Source organism: Perna viridis, chromosome 12, assembly GCF_037379345.1.
Source record: "Perna viridis isolate PV_CMFRI_1.1 ecotype Kerala chromosome 12, ASM3737934v1, whole genome shotgun sequence".
Classification (NCBI taxonomy): Eukaryota; Metazoa; Mollusca; class Bivalvia; order Mytilida; family Mytilidae; genus Perna; species Perna viridis.
In genome coordinates this window covers 11,752,689-11,775,556 of record NC_142456.1, presented here as the reverse complement: position 1 = coordinate 11,775,556, position 22,868 = coordinate 11,752,689, and the positions used below count along the sequence as shown (strand labels likewise).

General features: G+C 32.2%; 3 protein-coding genes across 22 annotated transcripts in view; 2 read left to right on the top strand and 1 right to left on the bottom strand.

Annotated features, from left to right (window-relative positions):
* LOC148601200 (uncharacterized) overlaps positions 1–22,868 on the top strand; it is a 166,685-nt gene that overhangs the window by 4,339 nt on the left and 139,478 nt on the right. The window lies entirely within an intron of this gene.
* LOC148601201 (monocarboxylate transporter 13-like) overlaps positions 1–22,868 on the bottom strand; it is a 149,881-nt gene that overhangs the window by 17,901 nt on the left and 109,112 nt on the right. The window lies entirely within an intron of this gene.
* LOC148601205 (uncharacterized) overlaps positions 701–22,868 on the top strand; it is a 41,263-nt gene continuing 19,095 nt past the window's right edge. For 4 of the 13 annotated variants that reach the window (XM_088556749.1, XM_088556745.1, XM_088556739.1 and 1 more), the window contains exons 1-8: positions 1,135–1,480; positions 2,955–3,041; positions 3,758–3,848; positions 4,878–4,963; positions 8,448–8,637; positions 9,755–9,841; positions 14,130–14,216; positions 15,883–15,961. In XM_088556749.1, coding sequence (XP_088412875.1) covers positions 3,841–3,848; positions 4,878–4,963; positions 8,448–8,637; positions 9,755–9,841; positions 14,130–14,205 — 447 coding nt within the window. In that variant the 5' untranslated portion in view covers positions 1,135–1,480; positions 2,955–3,041; positions 3,758–3,840 and the 3' untranslated portion in view covers positions 14,206–14,216; positions 15,883–15,961. Of the gene's footprint in view, positions 1,094–1,124; positions 1,481–1,647; positions 3,042–3,706; positions 3,849–3,976; positions 4,057–4,877; positions 4,964–8,447; positions 8,638–9,754; positions 9,842–10,544; positions 10,604–11,258; positions 11,345–14,129; positions 14,217–15,882; positions 15,962–22,868 lie in introns of those variants that run through there. The other 9 variants (XM_088556751.1, XM_088556750.1, XM_088556744.1 and 6 more) reach the window with 9 other exon arrangements.

Genomic DNA, 22,868 nt, shown 5'->3' with positions numbered 1-22,868 from the left:
ACATGACATACTTTATCATTGTTACGCTAATGATTCGCAGATATATTTAGTAATTGAACCAATTAACAACTGGTTCGAAATATCTACACGACTTGAAGCTTATGTTGAGGACATCAGCTCATGGATGACTAGCAATCTGTTAAAGCTCAACCAAGATAAGAACGTATTACTGAATCTAAAAATTATAGCAAAAGTAAAAATATCTAGAAAATAGATATTTTGATCATTTCAATGAAATAAGAAGAATTAAAAACAATAAAAACAAATATTTCCATTTAAATAAAATAAAACTCCGAAACATAAAATTACTGTGTTAAAAATACCAGTGATAAAATAGATCAATAAAATCATATTGTAACAGAAACAAACCCCTGCGAAACTATGTTTTGACTAAAGCCCCGTGCAGGTCCGGGTGTTAAAAACATAGGCCTGCAGCAGCGCTAAGCTTGTCGTATAAGGCGACTAAGTAGTGCTCAGAAACCTAGCCGGGGGCTAGGCGCTCTGCCCACAGAGCAACTGGGATGTGTGCCCCAGGTGGTGGAATGGGATACCCCTGGCGTGTTACATGCTGGGGTTGTCAGGCTATAATACGGAAAACCTGACCGCAAACCATAGTGGTGCACCGTGTTGGGAAAGATGCCACGTTCCTCGCACGTTAAAGAACCCTGTTGTGGTATTCGAAAGGAGTAGGAACCTTTGCGCTCCGCCACAGAAGATTAAATTGCCCGACCTTACCCATCCCCTCTTTTTCCAGTGGCAATCAACCCTATTATCCTTGTGACCCATCCTTTTTTTTTCATTTCATGTTCATTTTATCATCCATTTCATGTTCATTGTCTGAATATAGCTGAAATATTGCTGCTCGGACGTTAAACCCCAACAAACAAACAGATGTTTTGACTAAAAGAGCACAATGTGAAGATTTATTTCGCCCTAATCCTGAAAAAAAAAATGCAGGATGTTTATATCATGCCGTTGTGTTCCAAAATTTACTGATATGTAAAGTATATTAATTCTGATATAAGGTTTAGCATTGCATTAGCAACATGAGTTTATGTTTAATATCTAGCTAAGAATGGCATACAGTAAAAAGGTAACAATTATTAACCCATAATTATTACATGCACAATACGACAAGCCTTAAAGAGTTCAAAATGCTACCACCAGATTGATGTCACGGCGCAGGAAATATGACCATATAGCACTTGGTTTAACTGACCTACACTGGTTATCTGTTGAATTCCAATGAAAATACGAACTTATCTTATGCTTTTATGCTTTATAGCACTGCATGGTATAGCTCCAGCATATCTCCAAAAGCTTCTGACTCTATATTGCCCATCAAGATCACTACGCTCCCAGAACTCTGTGACACGTGAAACGTCAAGAGTGAAAACGAAATCGTACGGTGATCGTAGGTTCGACAAGGCAGCTGCCACTTTATGGAATAATCTTCCCAGTAAACTGCCAGTTTAAAACCGTCAGTATTCTATTATTACACATTCGTTAAACTCAACTGCAATAAATTTAAAGACGATATCTAATGCTTGATTGCACAAAAACATTGCGTTTTCATGAAATTATAAAACAAAAATATATTGTGTCATTTTCATGAGTTAGGAGAATCCTCTCCTCAAAATACGCTCTTTCGGGTGAAACATATTTTTTTACAATATATCTGAACAGCTTTTAAATGTAAGCATAAGTATCATACATATACATAATTCAGCACAGATTAACTGCAATGCACATATTATTTTAGATAACTTAATGCTTTAATGCACAGAAACATTGCGTTCTCATAAAATTTTCAGATGTTTAGAATGGCTGAAACCGTTAACGACAATATGTTTTTGATCAATAAAATGTTGGGTTTGTATCTTAATATTGATGCGTTCGAGGTCATGATTCTTGGAGATGACATACATGTAGTGATAAAAAAATATTTGTTTGATCCGAGTGACTTTCTTAAAAGATCCCATACCTGTGCATTAGATGTTGTGATTTTCATAATAAATCAATAGGCGTAAGCTTTAAAGTATATCTTGTACTAGAAGTTATGCATTGATTTGTTGACGGATGTTGAGAGATATGAGGTCGATGAATACATGATTGCCCGGGCATGTAATGGTGAATGAGAAAGAAATTAAGATCATTCTATTACTAATTTTCTATGTAGGAATAAATTATCATGAGCCGCAGCTATATTTAGTATTTCCTTTTCTTTACATTATCCGACATTTTTATGTGATGAGAAAATCAAACTTTTAAATGTAAGCATAATTATCTTACATTTACACAATTCAGCAGAAATCAACTGTAGTTATAAAAAATCTATACTACGTTTGATCTGAATGAATTCTGTGAAAAGATTTCATATCTGTGCATTAGTTTTTTTTGTGGTTTTCTTCATAAAACAATTGGCGTTAACTTTGACTTATATCTTGCTCTAGAAGTAATGAATTGATATGTTGACGAATATTGACAGAAATGAGGGTAATGAATACATAATTGTCCGGACATGTAATGGTGAATGTGTTAGAAATTAAGATCATTCTATTACTAACTTTCTTTGTAGGAATGAATTATCACGAGCAATAAAGATATTTAGTATTTCCTTTTATTTACATTATCCGAAATTAATGTGTAATGAGAAAGTCAATCTTTCATCTGTTATGATAAAGTAATTATTGATTACTTGCTTCATTTTAAAATGAAAGTACCAAGAACGTAAACACTATGTATAGAAGTTCAATATTGGCGAAGAAAGTATTTTAATTTTATTGATGTACTTTAAATTTTACTTATATCTTAGGGAGAATCATTTTTCTTAACCACATGATAAAATCGAAGAAAAAGTTCATTTAACACCAGCTCTATCAGTGTATTCAATAATTCTCTCGAAGTAAGTATCGGAAAGCGAAGGCATTATATGAATATACTGTACTTTTTAGGACTTAGGCGAAATCTGTCCTCAAAATAGACTCTTTTGGGCGAAACAAAGTTGAGGATGAAAATTTCAAAATCGCGTGTATTAAAGCGTAAGTATTCGTCTTTTACACTACAGCAGAAATCAACTGCAAAGCACTTTATTAAGGAATTCGTTATTGAACCGAAACATGGTGTTTTCATGAAAGTTTGAGATGTTCTGAATCGCCAATATATATATAATAATCTTTGCAATGTATGTAAAAGCATCATTATATAATGGTAAGTTTATACGAAAACGAAAAAGCTGTTTTTTACATTGGCAAATATGAGTTTATTTGAAAGTGTTATTGCTAAGAGTTAGGGACAATCTTTGACTATTCATTTTTTTTTCTACTAAAGCCCTGGATTCGTAATGAATACATTATTTCATAAAAGTTATGCGACATTCCCTATTTGTATTTCAAGATAGCATCTGACCGGTATTAAATAAATTATTATTTAGTGCTTTTGAAAACGAAAATGTTGCATTCGCACTATTCCTTTTTGGGACGAACTGATATAAAAACATGTACTTGCTCTAAATGTGCAGAATTAAGATGTCGTTTTCAAAAGAAACGTATTTTGTCACTGCATATTTATCTTAACTTTCAATCATTTTAGGGTTAATCATTGTTTCTTTTTAATGTATGTAATCTTAGCTTGATATTAAACATAAACGTATGTTGTTAATGCAATGCTAAACTTTATATCAGAATTAGTATATTTTTCTTTTCAGTAAATTCTTGAATACAACGGCATTATGAAAATATCCTCTATTTTTTCTCAGGACTTGGGCGAAACAAATACTCAAACTATGCTCTTTTGGGTGAAACATAGTTACGCAATGTATTGTATCGTATCTGTTAGAATATGAAACTGTAAGTATCCTAATATTATATATTCGTTAAACCCAAAAGCAATAAATTTTAAGAAGGTATATAATGCTTAGTTGCACAAACACATTGCGTATTAATGAAATTTTAAAATTATATTGTATCTTCTTCAGGATTCAGGCGAATCCTTTCCTCACAATACGCTCGTTTGGGTGAAACATATTTTTACAATATATCTGAACAGCTTTTAAATGTAAGCATAAGTTTCATACATTTACACATTCAGGACAAATAAACTGCAATGCAATTGTTATTTTAAATGACTTTTAATACTTAAATGCAAAGAAACATGGCGATCTCATGAAATATTGTAATTTTTAGTATAGTCGATATCGTTAGCGACAATATGTTTGATCAATAAATGATCACTAAATTGTTGTTTTTTGTATTTTAATAATGTTACGTTCAAGTTAATAATTCTCAGAGGTGACATTAATAAAAATATGTTTTGTTTGATCAGAATGGATGCTCTTAAATGATCCCATATCTTTGCATCAGTTTTTGTAGTTTTCATAATAAAACAATCGGCGCTAACTTTCTTGTAAATCTTGTACTAGAAGTTATGAATTGATTTGTTGACGGATGTTGACAGATATAAGGTTGATGAATGCGTTAAAATTTAAGATAATTCTATTGCTAATTTTTTTTGTAGGAATGAATTATCACAAGCCGTAGAGATAATTAGACTTTCTATTTTTTTACATTATCCCGTTATGTGTGTTAAATGAGAAATTCAAACTTTCATCTGTTATGAATAAGTAATTATTGTTTTTTGGCTTCGAAAACATTTTGTAAATTTTGAGATGAAAGTAGCAAGAATGTATACACTATGTACAGAATATCAATTTTGCCGAACGAAGTAATTTTATTAAATTGCATACATGTATTTACTTTAAATTTTAATCATAAAAAAAACATTTTACAGAGGGCTGCTCTATCAGTATATACAATAATTTCTCTCAAAACAAGTATCGGAAAGCGAAGGCATAATATGAATATCCTCTATTTTTTAAGGACTTGGGCGAAATCTTTTCTCAAAGTAGACTCTTTAGGCGAAACAAAGATAAGCATGGAAATTTCAACAACCCTTGTATTAAAACGTAAGTATCCGTCTTTTACATTACAACAGAAAACAACTGCAAACCACTTTCTTAAGGAATTTTTATGTGTTCATGACAGTTCGAGATGTTCTGAATCGCCAACATATATGTGTAAAAATTTTTGTGATGTTATGAAATAACATCATTAAGTAATGGTAAGTTTATAAGATAACGACAAAGTTGTTTTTTTGTTTTTTTTACATTGGCAAATATGAGTTTATTTGATAGAGTAATTGCTAAGAGTTAGGGACAATTCTTCGACTATTTATTCTCTTTTTTTCCCCACTAAAGCCCTAATGAAAACACTTTCTTTATAAAAATTATCTGACATTCCTACTTTTTAGTAGAAGATGGCATTTGACGGGTAGTAAATAAATCAATGCTTATTACTTTTGAAAATAAAATTTTGTAGTCACACTATACCTTTTTCTTAGAGAAACTGAATTAAAGAATAAAAATAATAATAATAAGTATCCGTCTTTTACACTACAGCAGAAATCAACTGCAAAGCCCTTTATTTAGGAATTCTTATGTATTCATAACAGTTTGAGATGTTTTGAATCGCCAACATATATGTATAATTTTTTTTTGCACTGTATGAAATAACATCATTATATAATGGTAAGTATATAGGAAAACGAAAAAGCTGTTTTTTACATTGGCAAATATGAGTGACTTTGATAGAGTAGTTTCTGAGAGTAAGGGACAATGAGAAATAGAAATCAATAACAAAACTTTCTATAATAATGTACTATGTTGACCTAGTTAAACCAAATTTATAAAATATTGACGTGTTTTGTTTACAAATAATTTGCTTTTTGTCCTTGTTTTCTGACAACAAGATGTTATGTCATAGATATGTTACACTTTCAAATAGATACAGAAAGAAATGTTGAAATAATTAATAATGAAAGAAATGTCATTAAGCAATTTAGTCGTCAAACTGCATAGCGTGTACAGTCGATATGTGAAGAAGTAATTAAAGAGAAATGTTTGTCAAAATATTAACAACTACGGTCATATAAGATAAAGATATCTTAGAAAATTAATATTATTCTCTATCAAGGCTACCGGAGATGACCGGTGTATAAATAAACTGCAATATTCAACCAATTGCTACATTGTGGGTTTTGTAGGAGTCCATTGTTTAGTAGGAAAATTCTCACTTTACTCAATAACCACGGAGAAAAAAAACTTGAGACCGTGACTCGGTGTCGTTACAAGCAGATTTACTGAGGCATTTCTGAATCATGTAGGCGTCGTTTACTGTCGCATTATCATTACTTGTAACTTATAAGAAATACAACAAACGATTTATAATACTAGGGTTGATACAACCCGGGGAAGTATATGCTTCTTCTTTAGATAACTACGTATCAGACAACGATCCTTCACAAGTTTGATTGAAAGAATGTCAAATCTTCTGCTGCTCCCTATACACATGTAAATGGGCATTTGTGTTTAATTAAGTTTTTTTTGTTAGAATAAAAATCTGTCGCGTTATTGCATTCCAAACTTATTATTTCTTTTTAATTTGATGAATAATAAAATGTGATACTGATCAGATAGGTATAATCAATAAAGCATTCGTTTTCCACAAATATATCAAGTATAATATCAATTTGAACAATGGCAAACACAATTTTATCATATTTTTATTTTTTTCGATTTATGATTGATTAAATTCTATAACCTAGGCTACACTTGCATTAAACGTTGCAGTATTTGTAATAAAACATTTCATTAAGGGTAAAGTATTATTTTGGTTATTGCATGTCCTTCGTTGTGTGTGTCAGTTACTGATGTCTGCTTCTGTCCCTGGTATATATTGTGTATATTCTTTTGTTTTCTGCTAGAATCTTGATTCTCTTGATTACACTTCCTTTTGTGCCAGAAAAAATATAAAATTCAAGTCAACGAATTATGAGGTATGCAATGGAGAAATAAGTAGGATATATAATGTTTTGTAATGCATTATTATCCACAAATTCGTACTGATATAATTATTTCTTTGTAATCAAATGTATCAGACTTTTCTTGTTTATTATTCGAGTTTTCTTCTAAGGCATACTAAATAAATCATTCGTCTAAGCTATTAGCTTGGTGATGACAACACCATTTTTTTTAGTTATTATTTACAATATTTATATAGCGCCAATCTAAACTGCATTTACTCTAAGCGCTTTACGGCATACAAATGATATACAATACAAAGTATGTAGTAATCAACACCTACAATTATACAAAAGAATGTGAAAAGAGAAATATTTTTCAGAACAGTAATTATGTATCTAAGATATAGAAATTTGTAAAGTAAAAAAAGACGAACAAAAACAAAACATAATTATAAATTATGTAATTAAAGCATAATTAATTATTAAAACATTATTTAAATAGTATAAAAATATTAGATAGAAATTTTCAGACAACATGACATGCTTTATCATTGGTACGCTAATGATTCGCAGATATATTTAGTAATTGAACCAATTGACAACTGGTCCGAAATATCTACACGAATTGAAGCTTATGTTGAGGACACCAGCTCATGCATGACGAGCAAGCTGTTAAAGCTCAACCAAGATAAGAATGAATTACTGAATCTAAAAATTATAGCTAAAGTAAAAATATCTAGAAAATATATATATATTTATCATTTGAATGAAATAAAAAGAATTAAAAACAATAAAAAATGTTTCCATTAAAAAATAAAAATTCAAAACATAACATTACTGTGTTAAAAATGCCAGTGATAGAATAGATCAATAAACTCATATTCTAACAGATACAAAACCCTGCGAAACTATGTTTCGACTAAAATAGCAGAATTTGAGGATTTATTTCGCCCTTATCCTGAGAAATAAATGCAGGATGTTTATATCATGCCGTTGTATTCCAGAATTTACTGATATGTAAAGTATATTAATTCTGATATAAAGTTTCGCATTGCATTAACAACATGAGTTTATGTTCAATATCTAGCTGAGGATGACGTACAGTAAAAAAGAAACAATGATTAACCCATAATTATTACGTGCACATAACGACGTTACGGCAAATTCTGCTCTTTCATGGTTTCTCTCGTATTTACAAAGAAGGACTCAACAAGTATCCGAGGAAGCCATCCAACCCAATTCGATCAAATTAAACTTTGGCGTTCAGCAGGGACCTGTTTTTGGGTCCAGAGTTCATTGTATGTTTTCTTAGCCTATCGGATACACTTGGGCAAAGATTGACCGAATTCGTTGTTACATTACGGACAGTGCTTGCAAAACTCTAACATCGAGATTGGAATACGGCAACTCCCTTATATATGGCGTGAAATCTAGTAGCTTGAACAAGCTTCAAAGAGTTCAGAATGCTACCGCCAAATTGATATTACGGCGCAGAAAATATAACCTAATAGCACTTGGTTTAATTGACCTACACTGGTTACCTGTTGAATTCCGATGTCAATACATACTGATCTTATGCTTTTTTATAGCACTGCATCATGTGCATGGTATAGCTCCAGCATATCTTCAAAAGCTTCTGAGTCTATACCGCCCATCAAGATCACTACGCTCCCAGAAATCTGTGACACTTGAAACGCCAAGAGTGAAAACGAAATCGCACGGTGATCGTAGGTTCGACAAGGCAGCTGCTACTTTATGGAACAATCTTCCCAGTGAACTGTGAGTTTTAAACTATAAGTATCCTAATATTACACATTCGTCAAACTCAACTGCAATAAATTTAAAGACGGTATCTAATGCTTGAATGCACAAAAACATTGCGTTTTCATGAAATTATAAAAAATATATTGTATCATTTTCATGAGTTAGGAGAATCCTCTCCTTAAAATACGCTCTTTCGGGCGAAACATATTTTTACAATATATCTGAACAGCTTTTAATTGTAAGCATAAATATCATACATATACACAATTCAGCACAGATCAACTGCAATGCATATATTATTTTAGATGACTTCTAATGCTTTAATGCACAAAAACATTGCGTTCTCATAAAATTTTGAGATGTTTAGAATGGCCGAAACCGTTAACAACAATATGTTTGATCAATAAAATGTTGGTTTTGTATCGATTCGTTCGAGCTCATGATTCTTGGAGATGACATACATGTAATGATAAAAAAAAATATTTATTTGATCCGAGTGACTTCTCTTAGAAGATCCCATATCTGTGCATTAGTTTTTGTAGGTTGTTTCATAACAAAACAATAGGCATTAACTTTCAAGTATATCTTGTACTAGAAGTTATGAATTGATTTGTTGACGGATGCTGAAAGATATTAGGTTGATGAATAAATAATTGTCCGGGCATGTAATGGTGAATGTGTTAGAATTTAAGAAAATTCTATTGCTAAATTTCTTTGTTGGAATGAATTATCACTAGCCGTAGAGATAATTAGATTTTCTTGTTATTTACATTATCCCGATATGTGTGTGTAATGAGGAATTCAAACTTTCATCTGTTATGAGTAAGTAATTATTGATTATTGGCTTCGAAACAATTTGTAAATTTTGAAATGAAAGTAGCAAGAATGCATACACTATGTATAGAATTTCAATATTGCCGATGAAAGTATTTTAACTTGATTGCATACTTTAAATTTTAATTATATCTTAGGGAGAATCATCGTTCGTTACAATATGATAATTTCTACTTGATTAAGATCAAAGAAAAAAATCAATTTACAGCGGGAAGCTCTATCAGTAAATACAATAATTTTTGTCAAAATAAGTATCGGAAATCGAAGGCATGATATAAATATCCTGTATTTTATTAAGGACTTGGGCGAAATCTTTCCTCAAAATAGACTCTTTTGGGCGAAACAAAGATGAGCATGAAACTTTCAACAACCCTTGTATTAAAACGTAAGTATCCGTCTTTTACACTACAGCAGAAATTAACTGCAAAACACTTAATTAAGGAATTCTTATGTGTTCATGACAGTTTGAGATGTTCTGAATCGCCAACATATATGTATAAAATTTTTGCACTGTATGTAATAACATCATTATATAATGGTAAGTTTATACGAAAACGAAAAAACTGTTTTTACATTGGCAAATATGAGTTACTTTGATAGAGTAGTTTCTAAGAGTTAGGGACAATTCTTGCACTATTTATTTTCTTTTTATTAAAGCTTTGGATTCGTAATGAAAACGCTTTTTTATAAAAGTTATCCGACATTCCTAATTTGTAGTTCAAGATAGCATCTGACGGGTAGTAAATAAGTCATTGTTTAGTGCTTTTGAAAATAGAATATTATATTCTCACTATACCTTTTCTTTAGAGAAACTGATATAAAGAAAAAACATGGACTTACTCTATATGTGCAGAATCTCGATATTCTTGTTCACAAAAAGTATTTTGTCAATGCATATTTATCTTACTTTTCAACCATTGAAGGGTTAATCATTGTCTCTTTCTACTAAAGGTTATTCTTAGCTAGATATTAAACGAAAACTCATGTTTTAATGCAATGCTCAGTTTTATATCATAATTAGTGTATTTTTCATTTCAAAAAATTCTACAATACAATAGCATCATGAAATTATCCTGTATTTTTTTCAGGACTTGGGCGAAACAAATACTCAAACTGTGTTCTTTTGGGCGAAACATAGTTTCGTAAGGTTAATTGCATACATGTATTTACTTTAAATTTTAATCATATCGTAGGGAGAATCATCGTTCGTTACCATATTTTTAAGGTAAAAAAAATCATTTTACAGCGGGCAGCTCTATCAGTGTATACAAAATTTCTCTCAAAACAGGTATCGGATAGCGAAGGCATGATATGAATATCCTGTATTTTTTCTCCGGACTTGGGCGAAACAAATACTCAAACTGTGCACTTTTGGGCGAAACATAGTTTCGAAGGTTAATTGCATACATGTATTTACTTTAAATTTTAATCATATCATCTTTCGTTACCGTATTATTAAGGTAACAAAATCATTTTACAACGGGCAGCTCTATCGTTGTAAACGATAATTTCTCTCAAAACAAGTATGGCTAAGGCAAGGCATGATATGAATATCCAGCATTTTTTCCGGACTTGGGCGAAACAAATACTCAAACTGTGCACTTTTGGGCGAAACATAGTTTCGAAGGTTAATTGCATACATGTATTTACTTTAAATTTTAATCTTATCATCGTTCGTTACCGTATTATTAAGGTAACAAAATCATTTTACAACGGGCAGCTCTATCGTTGTAAACGATAATTTCTCTCAAAACAAGTATGGCAAAGCCAAGGCATGATATGAATATCCAGCATTTTTTAAGGACTTGGGCGAAATCTTCCTCAAAATAGACTCTTTTGGGCGAAACAAAGATGAGCATGAAAACTTCAACAACCCTTGTATTAAAACGTAAGTATCCGTCTTTTACACTACAGCAGAAATTAACTGCAAATCACTTTATTAAGGAATTCTTATGTGTTCATGACAGTTTGAGATGTTCTGAATTGCCAACATATATGCATAAAAAATTTTGCACTGTATGTAATAACATCATTATATAATGGTAAATTTATACGAGAACGAAAAAACTGTTTTTATATTGGCAAATATGAGTTACTTTGATAGAGTAGTTTCTAAGAGTTAGGGACAATTCTTCCACTATTTATTTTCTTTTTGTTTTTTATTAAAGCTTTGGATTCGTAATGAAAACACTTTTTTATAAAAAATATCTGACATTCTCAATTTGTACTTCAAGATAGCATGTGACGGGTAGGAACTAAATCACTGTTTAGTGTTTTTTTGTTTTGTTTTTTTTTGTTTTTTGTTTTTTGTTTTTTGTTTTTTTTTTGTTTTTCAAATAAAATGTTGTAGTCACACTATACCTTTTTCTTAGAGAAACTGAATTAAAAAAAAAAACATGGACTTGCTTTATATGTACAGAATCTGGATGTTGTAAACAAAAACTATTTTGTCACAGCATATTTATCTTACTTTTCAACCATTTTAGTGTTAATTATTGACTCTTTCTACTGTATTTCATTCTTAGCTAGATATTAAACACAAACTCATTTTTTAATGCAATGCTCAACTTTATATCAGAATTAGTATATTTTTCATTTGAGTAAATTCTTAAATACAACGGCATTATATAAATATCCTGTATTTTTTCTCAAGACTTGGACGAAACAAATACTCAAAAACTGTGCTCTTTTGTGCGAAACATAGTTTCGTAAGGTTAATTGCATACATGTATTTACTTTAAATTTAAATCATGTCATAGGGAGAATCATCTTTCGTTACCATATTATTAAGGTAAAAAAAATCATTTTACAGCGGGTAGTTCTATCAGTGTATACAATAATTTCTTTCAAAACATAATCGGAAAGCGAAGGCATGATATGAATATCCAGTATCTTTTTAAGGACTTGGGCGAAATCTTTCTTCAAAATAGACTCTTTTGGGCGAAACAAAGATAAGCATTAAAATTTCAACAACCCTTGTGTTAAAACGTAAGTATCCGTCCTTTGCACTACAGCAGAAATCAACTACAAAGCCCTTTATTCTGATGTGTTATTGAACAGAAAATAGGCATATTCATGACAGTTTGAGATGTTCTGAATCGCCAACATATATGTATAAAATGTTTTGCACTGGATGTAATAATATCATTATATAATGGTAAGTTTATAAGAAAACGAAAAAGATGTTTTCTTCATGGGCAAATATGAGTTTATTTGAAAGTGTTATTACTAAGAGTTAGGGACAATTCTTTGACTTTTTATTTTCTTTGTTTTCTACTAAAGCCAACGATTCGTTATGAAAGAGTATACAAGGGAACCAAGGTAATAGCGGTAATCAAAAGAATTTAATCCAGGGACAAAGACCAGACATGGAAAACAGACATACACAACAAAGAACATAAAGAAACTAAAATCATACATACAAAGTTACAAAAGTAAATGAGGAACTCGGACTCCACTAAAAACTGGGAGCATGGACCAGGTGCACCGGTAGAGTAGCTTTTCTAGAAACACCCGCCGAGTTGCTCATAAAAAGTCAAGTCCGGGGTAGACGGACGAGGAAAAGAAGCCTATGACCCGTCAAATAAATTAGTTCTCCTGGTGCTGATGGATACACCATAACGATTCACGAGTTCATGATGACGACCATAAAACTTCTGTAGTGATAACTTCAATCTTGTAGCAACATAACCCTGTACCAGAAGCCTATTTGTTAGAGTTCTAGCGCGAAACAAAAAGTCTGCGTAGTCTCGGCAAGCTCTGGCATAACGTATGAATTGAGATTTGAACACTCCATACACAGGAGCCGAAGGGATGTTGCCACAGATGAAAGGAAAGTTGACAATTCTGAACGAAATGTCATCACGTTTGTCGTAAAGTTTGGTCAATAGTTTTCCTTTATCATCGATTTCTATGTGTAGGTCAAGATATGAGGCTGACTTCACAGTGTTTGTAGTATCCTTTATCTCAAGTACTTTTGGGTAGATGCGATGTATCAAATCCCCGAAATTAGGATTGTTTAAAGATAATACGTCATCTATATAGTGGAAACTGAGATTGAAGGATCTAGCCAAACGATATTCTTTCTTTCTGATCAGATCAGCTATACAGACAGCCTCATAAGATTGACGGAATAGGTCAGCAAGAAAAGGAGCATAATTTGTTCCCATTGGAATGCCGACTGTTTGTTGAAAAACACGTCCACCACACTGGACAAATATGTTGTCGATTAAAAATTCCAGCATTTTGTAAACATCTTCCTCTGTATACATTATTTTATAAAAGTTATCCGACATTCCTTATTTGTATTTCAAGATAGCATATGACGGGTAGTAAATAAATTATTGTTTAGTGCTTTTGAAAAAAAAATGTTGCATTCACACTATACCTTTTTGGGAGAAACTGATATAAAAACATGTACTTGCTCTAAATGTGCAGAATCAAGGTGTTGTTATCAACAAAAAGTACTTTGTCACTGCATATTTATCTTACCTTTCAGTCATTTCGGGTTAATCATTGTTTCTTTTTACTGTATGTCATTCTTAGCTAGATATTAAACATAAACTCATCTTGTTAACACAGTGCTAAACCTTATACCGGAATGATTATGAATTTCGCTTTCAATAAATTCTGGAATAGAATGGCATTATATAGATATCGAATTTTTTTTTCAGGATTTTGACGGAAGAAATCCTCAAATTATACTTTTTTGAGTTGAATTATGGTTTCATAAGGTTGAGTAACTGCTAGTATAAAACATTGTAAGTATCAGATTAATACACATTCAGTGAGCTCTTCTGTAATCAATTGAAATACGGTTTCTACTGTTTAAATGCATAGAAAGAGAAATCAACTGAACCAGGATTCCAGCGGAAATCAAAAGAATGTTATCGATTACAATTAAAACTGTGAGCATTGACCAGGTGTACTGGTAGGGTGGGCATCCTCTGCTTTTCTAGAAACACCAACTTGGTTGCTCATAAAAAGTCAAGTCCGAGGTCGACGAAAAAAAAGAAAAAATAGACGTTCAACAAATAGGTTATTATGGTGCAGATAACACAGTAACTATCCACGAATACCTGATGATGACCATGTACTTTGTTGTGATGATTTCAATCTGGAAGCATCAGTAACCATGTTCCAAAAGTCTAACTGTAAGAATTATAGAGTGATACAAAAAGTCTGTGTAGGAACGGCAAGCTCTGACTTATGATTTGTGATTTGTGAACTTTATACGCAAATACTGAAGAAATGTTGCAAAGAAAGTTTGAAATTGAAAAGAAAGTTGACAATACGGAAAGAAAAGTCATCGCGTTTGTCGTATTCTTTGTCAACAGTTTCCTTTACCATCGATTTGTACGTGTAAGTCAAGATATAAGGCCGAATCAACAGTGTCGGTAGTATTCTTTATCTCAGGTTCTTATGGGAAGATGCGATGTATAAACTAGGACTGTTTAATGACAATAAATCACCTTTTTAACGGAAACAAGAGCATCTGATAAAACTATGTTATGTTCTTCGTCGGTCAACTATTATCTTTCCTTTTTGACTAGTTTGAGAAAATCTTTTGTCGTCCCTTTTATGGTCATTGGACTGTTGGAAATATTAGAAACTAACAGCACGTCACATGTGACTGTTTGATGCACAGCGTGTAAGTTTGTTTACCATGTATGTTGATGATTAATTGTGTGTGGTTATAGGTGGTCTGATCCCATCAAATATTTAGAGGGAACTTCTGATAAGTTATCAACTGCTAATCTCACTGTTAATCTCGAAGTTTGAAAATCAACAGTTGACTACTTAATGCATACTATAGGTCAAGGATTAATCAAGGGAACCAAGGTTATAGCGGTAATCAAAATAATGTAATGCAGGGACAAAGACCCGACATGGAAAACAGACATACACAACAAAGAACATAAAGTAACTAAAATCATACATACAAAGTAAAGTAACAAAAGCAAATGAGCAACTCGGACTCCACTAAAAACTGGGAGCATGGACCAGGTGCACCGGTAGGGTAAGCGTCCTCTGCTTTTCTAGAAACACCTGCCTACTTGCTCATAAAAAGCCAAGTCCGGGACAAACGAGGGAAGGAAAACTATGACCCGTTGAATAAATCAGTTTTCATGGTGCAGATGTCAAGAACATGTCTAACCCTTATTGCTAAAGTTGAAGCAATTGTTCAGTTCGTTACTCCAACGCAAATAATGAGGTATATGGTCATGTTTGATTTCTATAGAAATTTGTTTTCTAATTTTGCTACTGCCGTTGAACATTTAACACAACTTCTTAGTTTTAGTGAGAATCCCATCTTTCGGTCGAATGGCAAATGCCAGATAACTGTTGAAAATATAAAATCACTGTTGACTAGTTTTCCGGTCTTAATATCTCCAGATTAAGAAAATGTTTTCATACTTTTTGTAGACGCAAGCGACGTTTATGTTGGAGCTGTCCTGTGCAAGGAGAGGCCAGATCTTCTAAACCAACCAATTCCATATTTTAGGTAGAAATTAATATTGAAAAAGAATGTTTTACAATATTATAAGCTTTATAGCATTTTGATTTGTATTTAGGGGGTGTTAGAATGCTATATATGTTTATTACATTCAAGGTGAATATGTTTTAGCTACTATTATACTTGTTTGATTATTATTGCTAAATACAAAAATAGTAATATTGTAAATATATTATTTTAATAAATGATTTTTTCTAGACTTTATAACCAAACAAGTACTGTTTTTCGCGACTCTTTAATGATGCATTACAATGATGTAAATTGGTCCAGAACTTTCGTAGTATTTTTAGAACATTTTTGACTTTGTACTTAAATGCTGGATTTCTTACACTCAAATTAATTTAATCGACTCATCAGTGTTTTTTTTTTTTTTTTTTTTTGGGGGGGGGGGGGGAGCTATTTTATAAAAGTGCTTTAATTCTTTAAATACTAGACTTATATACATACATTTGTACCTTGAATTAAGTGTTGAATAGTACATTGGACTCGATGGATATTAACATTTTCAATGAAATTTTTAATCATGGAATTTGTAACGTTTTATTTAAATGATTGAAATCGTAATTTTTCGCTTGTTGACTGAACTTTTTGACATTTACTAAAAAACTAACTATGTGGTATTCCATTGATATAATCAGAAATCAATGGGTTAGAATTTAACATTTAACACCCTGCCTGTAAAAAACATCACATAAAAACAAACTTGCTGAAGTATTTGATGACATTTCACTTGTCATTCTAATCACAACATGTCTACACTATAATTTAAGGAATGAATAACTGGTCTCTGTAAATACAACCTTAATGTAATTACTGATGACAGATGACTGAACGCTCCCCAACAGACCATATTTGGATTAGATACTTGAAATTATTTTTTTGCACATAGCAAAGCTCATCTGCACTATAAGTGTTACAATTTTGAATGAGACCCACCTTTGAAATTTTTAAACATGCATGTGTGCCAGATTTTGTTAAGATAGCTGCTTGTCTTAATGTTGATGTTGTTTTTATAAAACAGCAACATTATACTGGCTGTTCTTTATAGCTGGAAGTCGTGAGAATAGAGATTTAATATATGCTATAAAAATATATTATTGGGCCAAGTACCAGTGAATGAAGCTCCCTAAACCTAAAAGACCGTTTGCATTTTTAGGGTGTTTTGTGAGGTTAACTTTCTTTCAAAGTTTAACTCATATCCGTTCCCTATAAAAGACGACCACACTGATAGTATTGGTATTGCACATTTTGTCAGTGCATTCGATCTGCTAAAAAGCTATGTACAAGTGCCATTGACAAAGACAGCTTGTGAGATATCAGACGGCTTGTTTTAGTATAAAATCATGCAATTTAATATAACAAAACGCACCACTAACATTAAGAGAATTATTAATGATGTTTTGAAGGATCTTAATACATGTATCTTTGTATAAGGTAGTACAAGCATACGAACTGTGCTACGATCAATCGAACCATCCGTGTTACTTTTTATTAACCCAACATCAGGGACAAAACAGAGGTGATATTAAGCTTGTTTATATTTACATTTTCAATATATCATATCTGCCTTGATTTTGATTTTACTTTAACTATAAAAATAAATGTTTTGTTTCAATGTGAAAGTGGTTGTTAGACGAAACGGTTCAAATCATTGACATCAAACAATATTGTAAAACTTTTGAACAATATGCGATATTTCGTATACTTCTCACCAGATTACTAAATTACATTTCGCACACGGAAATTATACCATTTTTCATGAATCGTACAGTCAACCTTACATGTTAAGTTGACTCTTAAATGAATAAATTTTTAAATATAGGCAAAAATATATATTAACAATAATCAGTCCTGCTTTTCTTTATTTTATGACTGTTATGACTTTTTATTGTCTGATAATTTCAATCCTGCATTTTATTTTAAATTTGATCGTAGCAACATCCTGCAATGAATATTAAATTGTAGTTTTCTTGAGTGTACAATACAAAGTTTTGTACAAGACCCTGCGTAACCCGCTTGTTGTTAACACACATAGTATTTGTTTTCACATTTTGAAACACCATTTGCATATACATGTCGTTATGCCTGTTTTGTTTAAATCTTCGGCCGACCAAGATTGCAAGTATACTTGCAAATTATGATGTCCTTGTTGAATTATAAAACTTACACTGCAATCGGCCCTCGTGTGCGTTTCAAGAGTCAATAACAGTTAACCTTTTTACGAAATGATTTTTTCTGTAACTTGTGTACTAGACCAAATATTGAACTGATTTTCATGTCTAAGCAATAGATAAGAAGTTTTGATTAACAGTCTCAAGTAAAGCAAGCAATTGAATGAATGACAAATTTTGAACTCAAATGTATTGGTAGTAACGAGATAGTAAAATTCTACCTACAATTATGAATTACGACACACCAGTCAACTATTATTTAGGGTTGTAGTAAATCAAACACATACGTTCATTGTTGAACTGAAATGCAAAGCTTAAATGTTGATTGACAGCCATTTCCTTCCAAAAATAAAAATAACGAGGCTTGCAATGATATGAAATCACTCATCATTCATATCAAGGTCAAATTGTAAACTAGTAAAACACCTAGTACGTTACAAAAGAGGGTATCTGGTAATAAGCACTATGGGGAGTGAAGTTTATTTTGCCTTGCACTGTGATATTAATGTTACAAGTTTCAATTCAGACCAATATTAGATTAAACTTGTTCAGAATTCAAAAGAATTTCTACAAAAGAGCGTTTCATATAACTGAATAAAATGTATGTTTTAGTCATCATTTTATTGATTTAGTTAATATTTATAATATTTTTATTGACCCCTTATGGGATTAGTAAAGAAACAAATACAATATAAAAAGAAACACTATATCATATTAAGCTATTGAAACATGGAAATGAAATAAAAAATGATTAAATACGTATGCACTTAACCAATGTGGACCTCATTTTCACACTTCTAAAGACTGCTTCATTAAATCTACAACAATGGGTAATTCACCCATATCTTAATTTAGAATAAGAATAGGTTTATCAAAAGAGTCAAGTTGGCGAAAATCTGGGAATTTATCTGACAAAACTTTTTTTTTAATTTGCCCTTAACCCCTCATTTATTTTGCAATTGAAAACTCATTTAAAACTTTGCATATTTGTCAACTTCTCTTTTAACGGTGTATATTTTTATATCTACCATGTTCCAGTTCCAAGTTATGATCACTAACGCGGAACATTGTTAGCATCTTTATACTATTAAATGTTTACTTTTAAATAATCTGACATTGGAGTATTTTGTTAGCAACATACCTTTGTTCAAGAGGCATAATTGTATGAAGTCTAAAGTGGTGCCCGAATGATGGAATGGTGTACCCTAGGCATGCCACATGCTGGAGTCGTCAGGCAATAATACGGAAAACCTGGCCACAAACCATAGTGGTGCAACGTGTTTGAAAAAATGCCTTGTTCCTCGCATGTTAAAGAACCCTTCTATGGTATTCTATCGGAGTAGGAACTATTGCGCTCCGCCACAGGAGGATGAATTACCCAACCCTACCCTCCTCTCCCTATTTCCAGGGGCTATCAAACTTTGCCGACTCTATCATCCTTGTGTCCCGTCCCATTCTTCATTTCATGTTCATCGCCTGGATATACCTAAAATGTCGCTGCTCAGTAGTTAGACTCCAACATTAAATATATCAATCAATCAATCAATCTTAAGATAGCTATACTTCATGAAGTACCGTTTACCTATCATACATGCTCTTCACACTCGATTTGTACCGTGCTCTTACCATGGAAAGGCGCTTTTTACCCAAAACATCACAGCTGTTGTAAACCGTACAATTAACATGACCATAATAACGTGCATTCTTATGACATATGTTGAAAACCTTTTTCTTTACAATGAAATACATATACCACATGAAAAAAAAACAACATAATACCACTGAAAACAAACATGCTTTTTTGATCAGAGGCGGTTTGTATCCGCAACATTCAATGCTACTTGAAAAAAAATTGCCTATCCAAAACATACATTTTCATCATAACTGCTACAGATAGTACTTCTGAAATGTTCATAGTACTTTCCTGCCCAAGTAATATTCGTTCATCGCATCTTATTGGAAACCTACTATAAACATGGCCATTTCGCGTGAAATAGCACTTCCTACCCAAAATTATAAATGGTAATTGATAATGACGGTATATGGCAACATTATGTGCAAATACGTTTTCCTACCAAATAAATGAATGCTCATCACATCTGATTGAATGTACTCTGAATTTGGCCAATCTACTTACGAACGTCGCTTTTCTACCTAAATTATACATGCTCACCATATTTGATACTTTAAATATGACCTTCCTACATCAGATCCGATTCAAACGCTACTCTTAAAATGGTCACTCTATTTGGAAAGCAATTCCATACCCTTAATGTGCATGATTATTGCATATGGTACTGTTAACATGGCCTTACGTTTAAAATAACAGTTTCATACGCATAATTATTCCTGCTCATGAAATTTTATTCGAATATTACTTTAAACATGTTAATTTCACTTAAACAAAAACTATCCGACCCAAAACATATATGCTCATCAAGTTTGATGCAGACTATACTCTTGATGTAGCGACACTAATTGACAAAGCAACTTTCTACCCCCTAATGTACATGCTTATCACATCTGTCGCGTATTGTACTTTTTACACGTCCTTATTATATAGCATGTTTACACAAACAATCACCTGATTTTAACCGTACTTTTAGCATGATCATACTACTTGAAGCAGCACTTTCCTACAAAAAGCATCCTTGCTTATTACATCTGATTCAAAACCTACTCTTAACATGGCCAAACAACTTTAAATAGCACGTTCCTTGGTGAGATAAAGTTTTTGTACACATGATAATTGCATCAGATTAAAACTTTAATCTAAATATTTCAATAGCACTTTTAAACTCAAAACATGCATAATTATTAAATCTGACGTAAAGTGAACTATATTCCTGACATGATAACACTCTTTGAAACAGCGCTTTCTAACTCAGAATCATTCATGTTTATCAAACTGATTTGAACTCTTCTCTTATCATAGCTTTACCGTAAACTAGCACTTTTCAACCCAAAACATAAGGCTCATACCGTATTATTAACATAACAATAGCACGTTCCTACTCAAACATCCATCCTGATTTCATCTTATGTGGGCTGTACTTTAAATATGGCCATACTACTTGACAGGGCTCTTTCTTACCAAAATCATAATATCACATCACATCTGATGATGACCGATCGCTCAACACATCCATACTACTGAAAACTCATTTCTTTCCATATCATCACATCATATTCTAATCGCATTCTTAGCATAGTCATTCTCCTTCAAATATTAATTTAATCCAATTCAACATGTTTATTATATACTCTATACATAGCTATACTACTTTGAGTAGTACTTCCCTACCCAAATTATTCATGCTCGTAAAATCTAATTCGAACATCCACTTAACACGACCTAACAATTCAAAAAAGAAAGTTATAACCCTGTTTAAAGCTGTTTATTCGATCCGATCTGATTCAACATGACCATATCACTTGAAATAAACTCTTATTGATAACATTGTCATACTATGTGAAATAGCACTTTCCCACCGAAAACATCACATCTGATGTGGACAGTACACATCATATGGCCAAATCACTTGAGATAGCACTTAACTACCAAACACATATGTGATTCTCGCATCAGTTGCCGACTTCTCTCTCAATATAGCCAACGAACTAGGAATAGCACTTTCCTACCCCGAAATATTCAGTCATTACATTTTCTCCGACTCCTACTGCTGACATGGGCATGTAGCTAAAAATAGTACTTTCCTACTAAATTCATACATATTCATACATGTTCTTATATCTGATTTGTATCGTCCTCTTGATATAGCCAACCATACCTAATGTACTCTAAACCTTGAGTGGCAACGTAAGAACGGGTTTTCATACAAAAAGTGTACTTGTTGATTCCATCTTTTTCGTATGTGCTCAAAATATATCGGTACTATTTGAACTAGCGCTTTCCTGCCCAAAACATTTACACCCACCACATCAAATTTGTACCGTATTTTTAGCATAGCCATAATACCTATCATAGCATTTTCCTACTTAAAATATACATGTTCATCTTATTTGACGCGGACTATACTATAACTATTGCCATACTACTTCAAAGTGCAATTCCTAACCAAAATCATACATATCCATCATATGTTATTCAAACCCTACTATTAATGTAGCCATACCACTTGAAAAAGCACTTTCCTACCAAAATCAAACATGCTCATTACATCTGATTGTACTGTACACTTAACATGACCATACTACTTGAAATGGCAAGTACGAAGTCATCACATATAATACGGAGTGATGGCATAAATTGGCTTACTACTGAGACTAGTAGTTTCTACTAAAAAGAAACTATCTGATGTGAATTGAACTCTTCGTATGGACATACTACTTGCAGTATCACTTTCCAAATCAAACATATACCCTCTTCACATCTGAAATAGACTGTACTCTGAACATAGCCATACTACTTGAAACAGCATTTTCATCACAAAATTGTACATGCCCATCACAAAAGACGCCAGCAGCACTCCTAATATATATAGCCAAACTTCTTCAAACAGCACTTTCCAACATAAATATATATGCTCATTATATTTGATACATTTGTACCTAAATCATACATGCTCATCATATCTATTTCGAACCCTATTGATAACATTGTCATACTATGTGAAATAGCACTTTCCCACCGAAAACATCACATCTGATGTGGACAGTACACATCATATGGCCAAATCACTTGAGATAGCACTTAACTACCA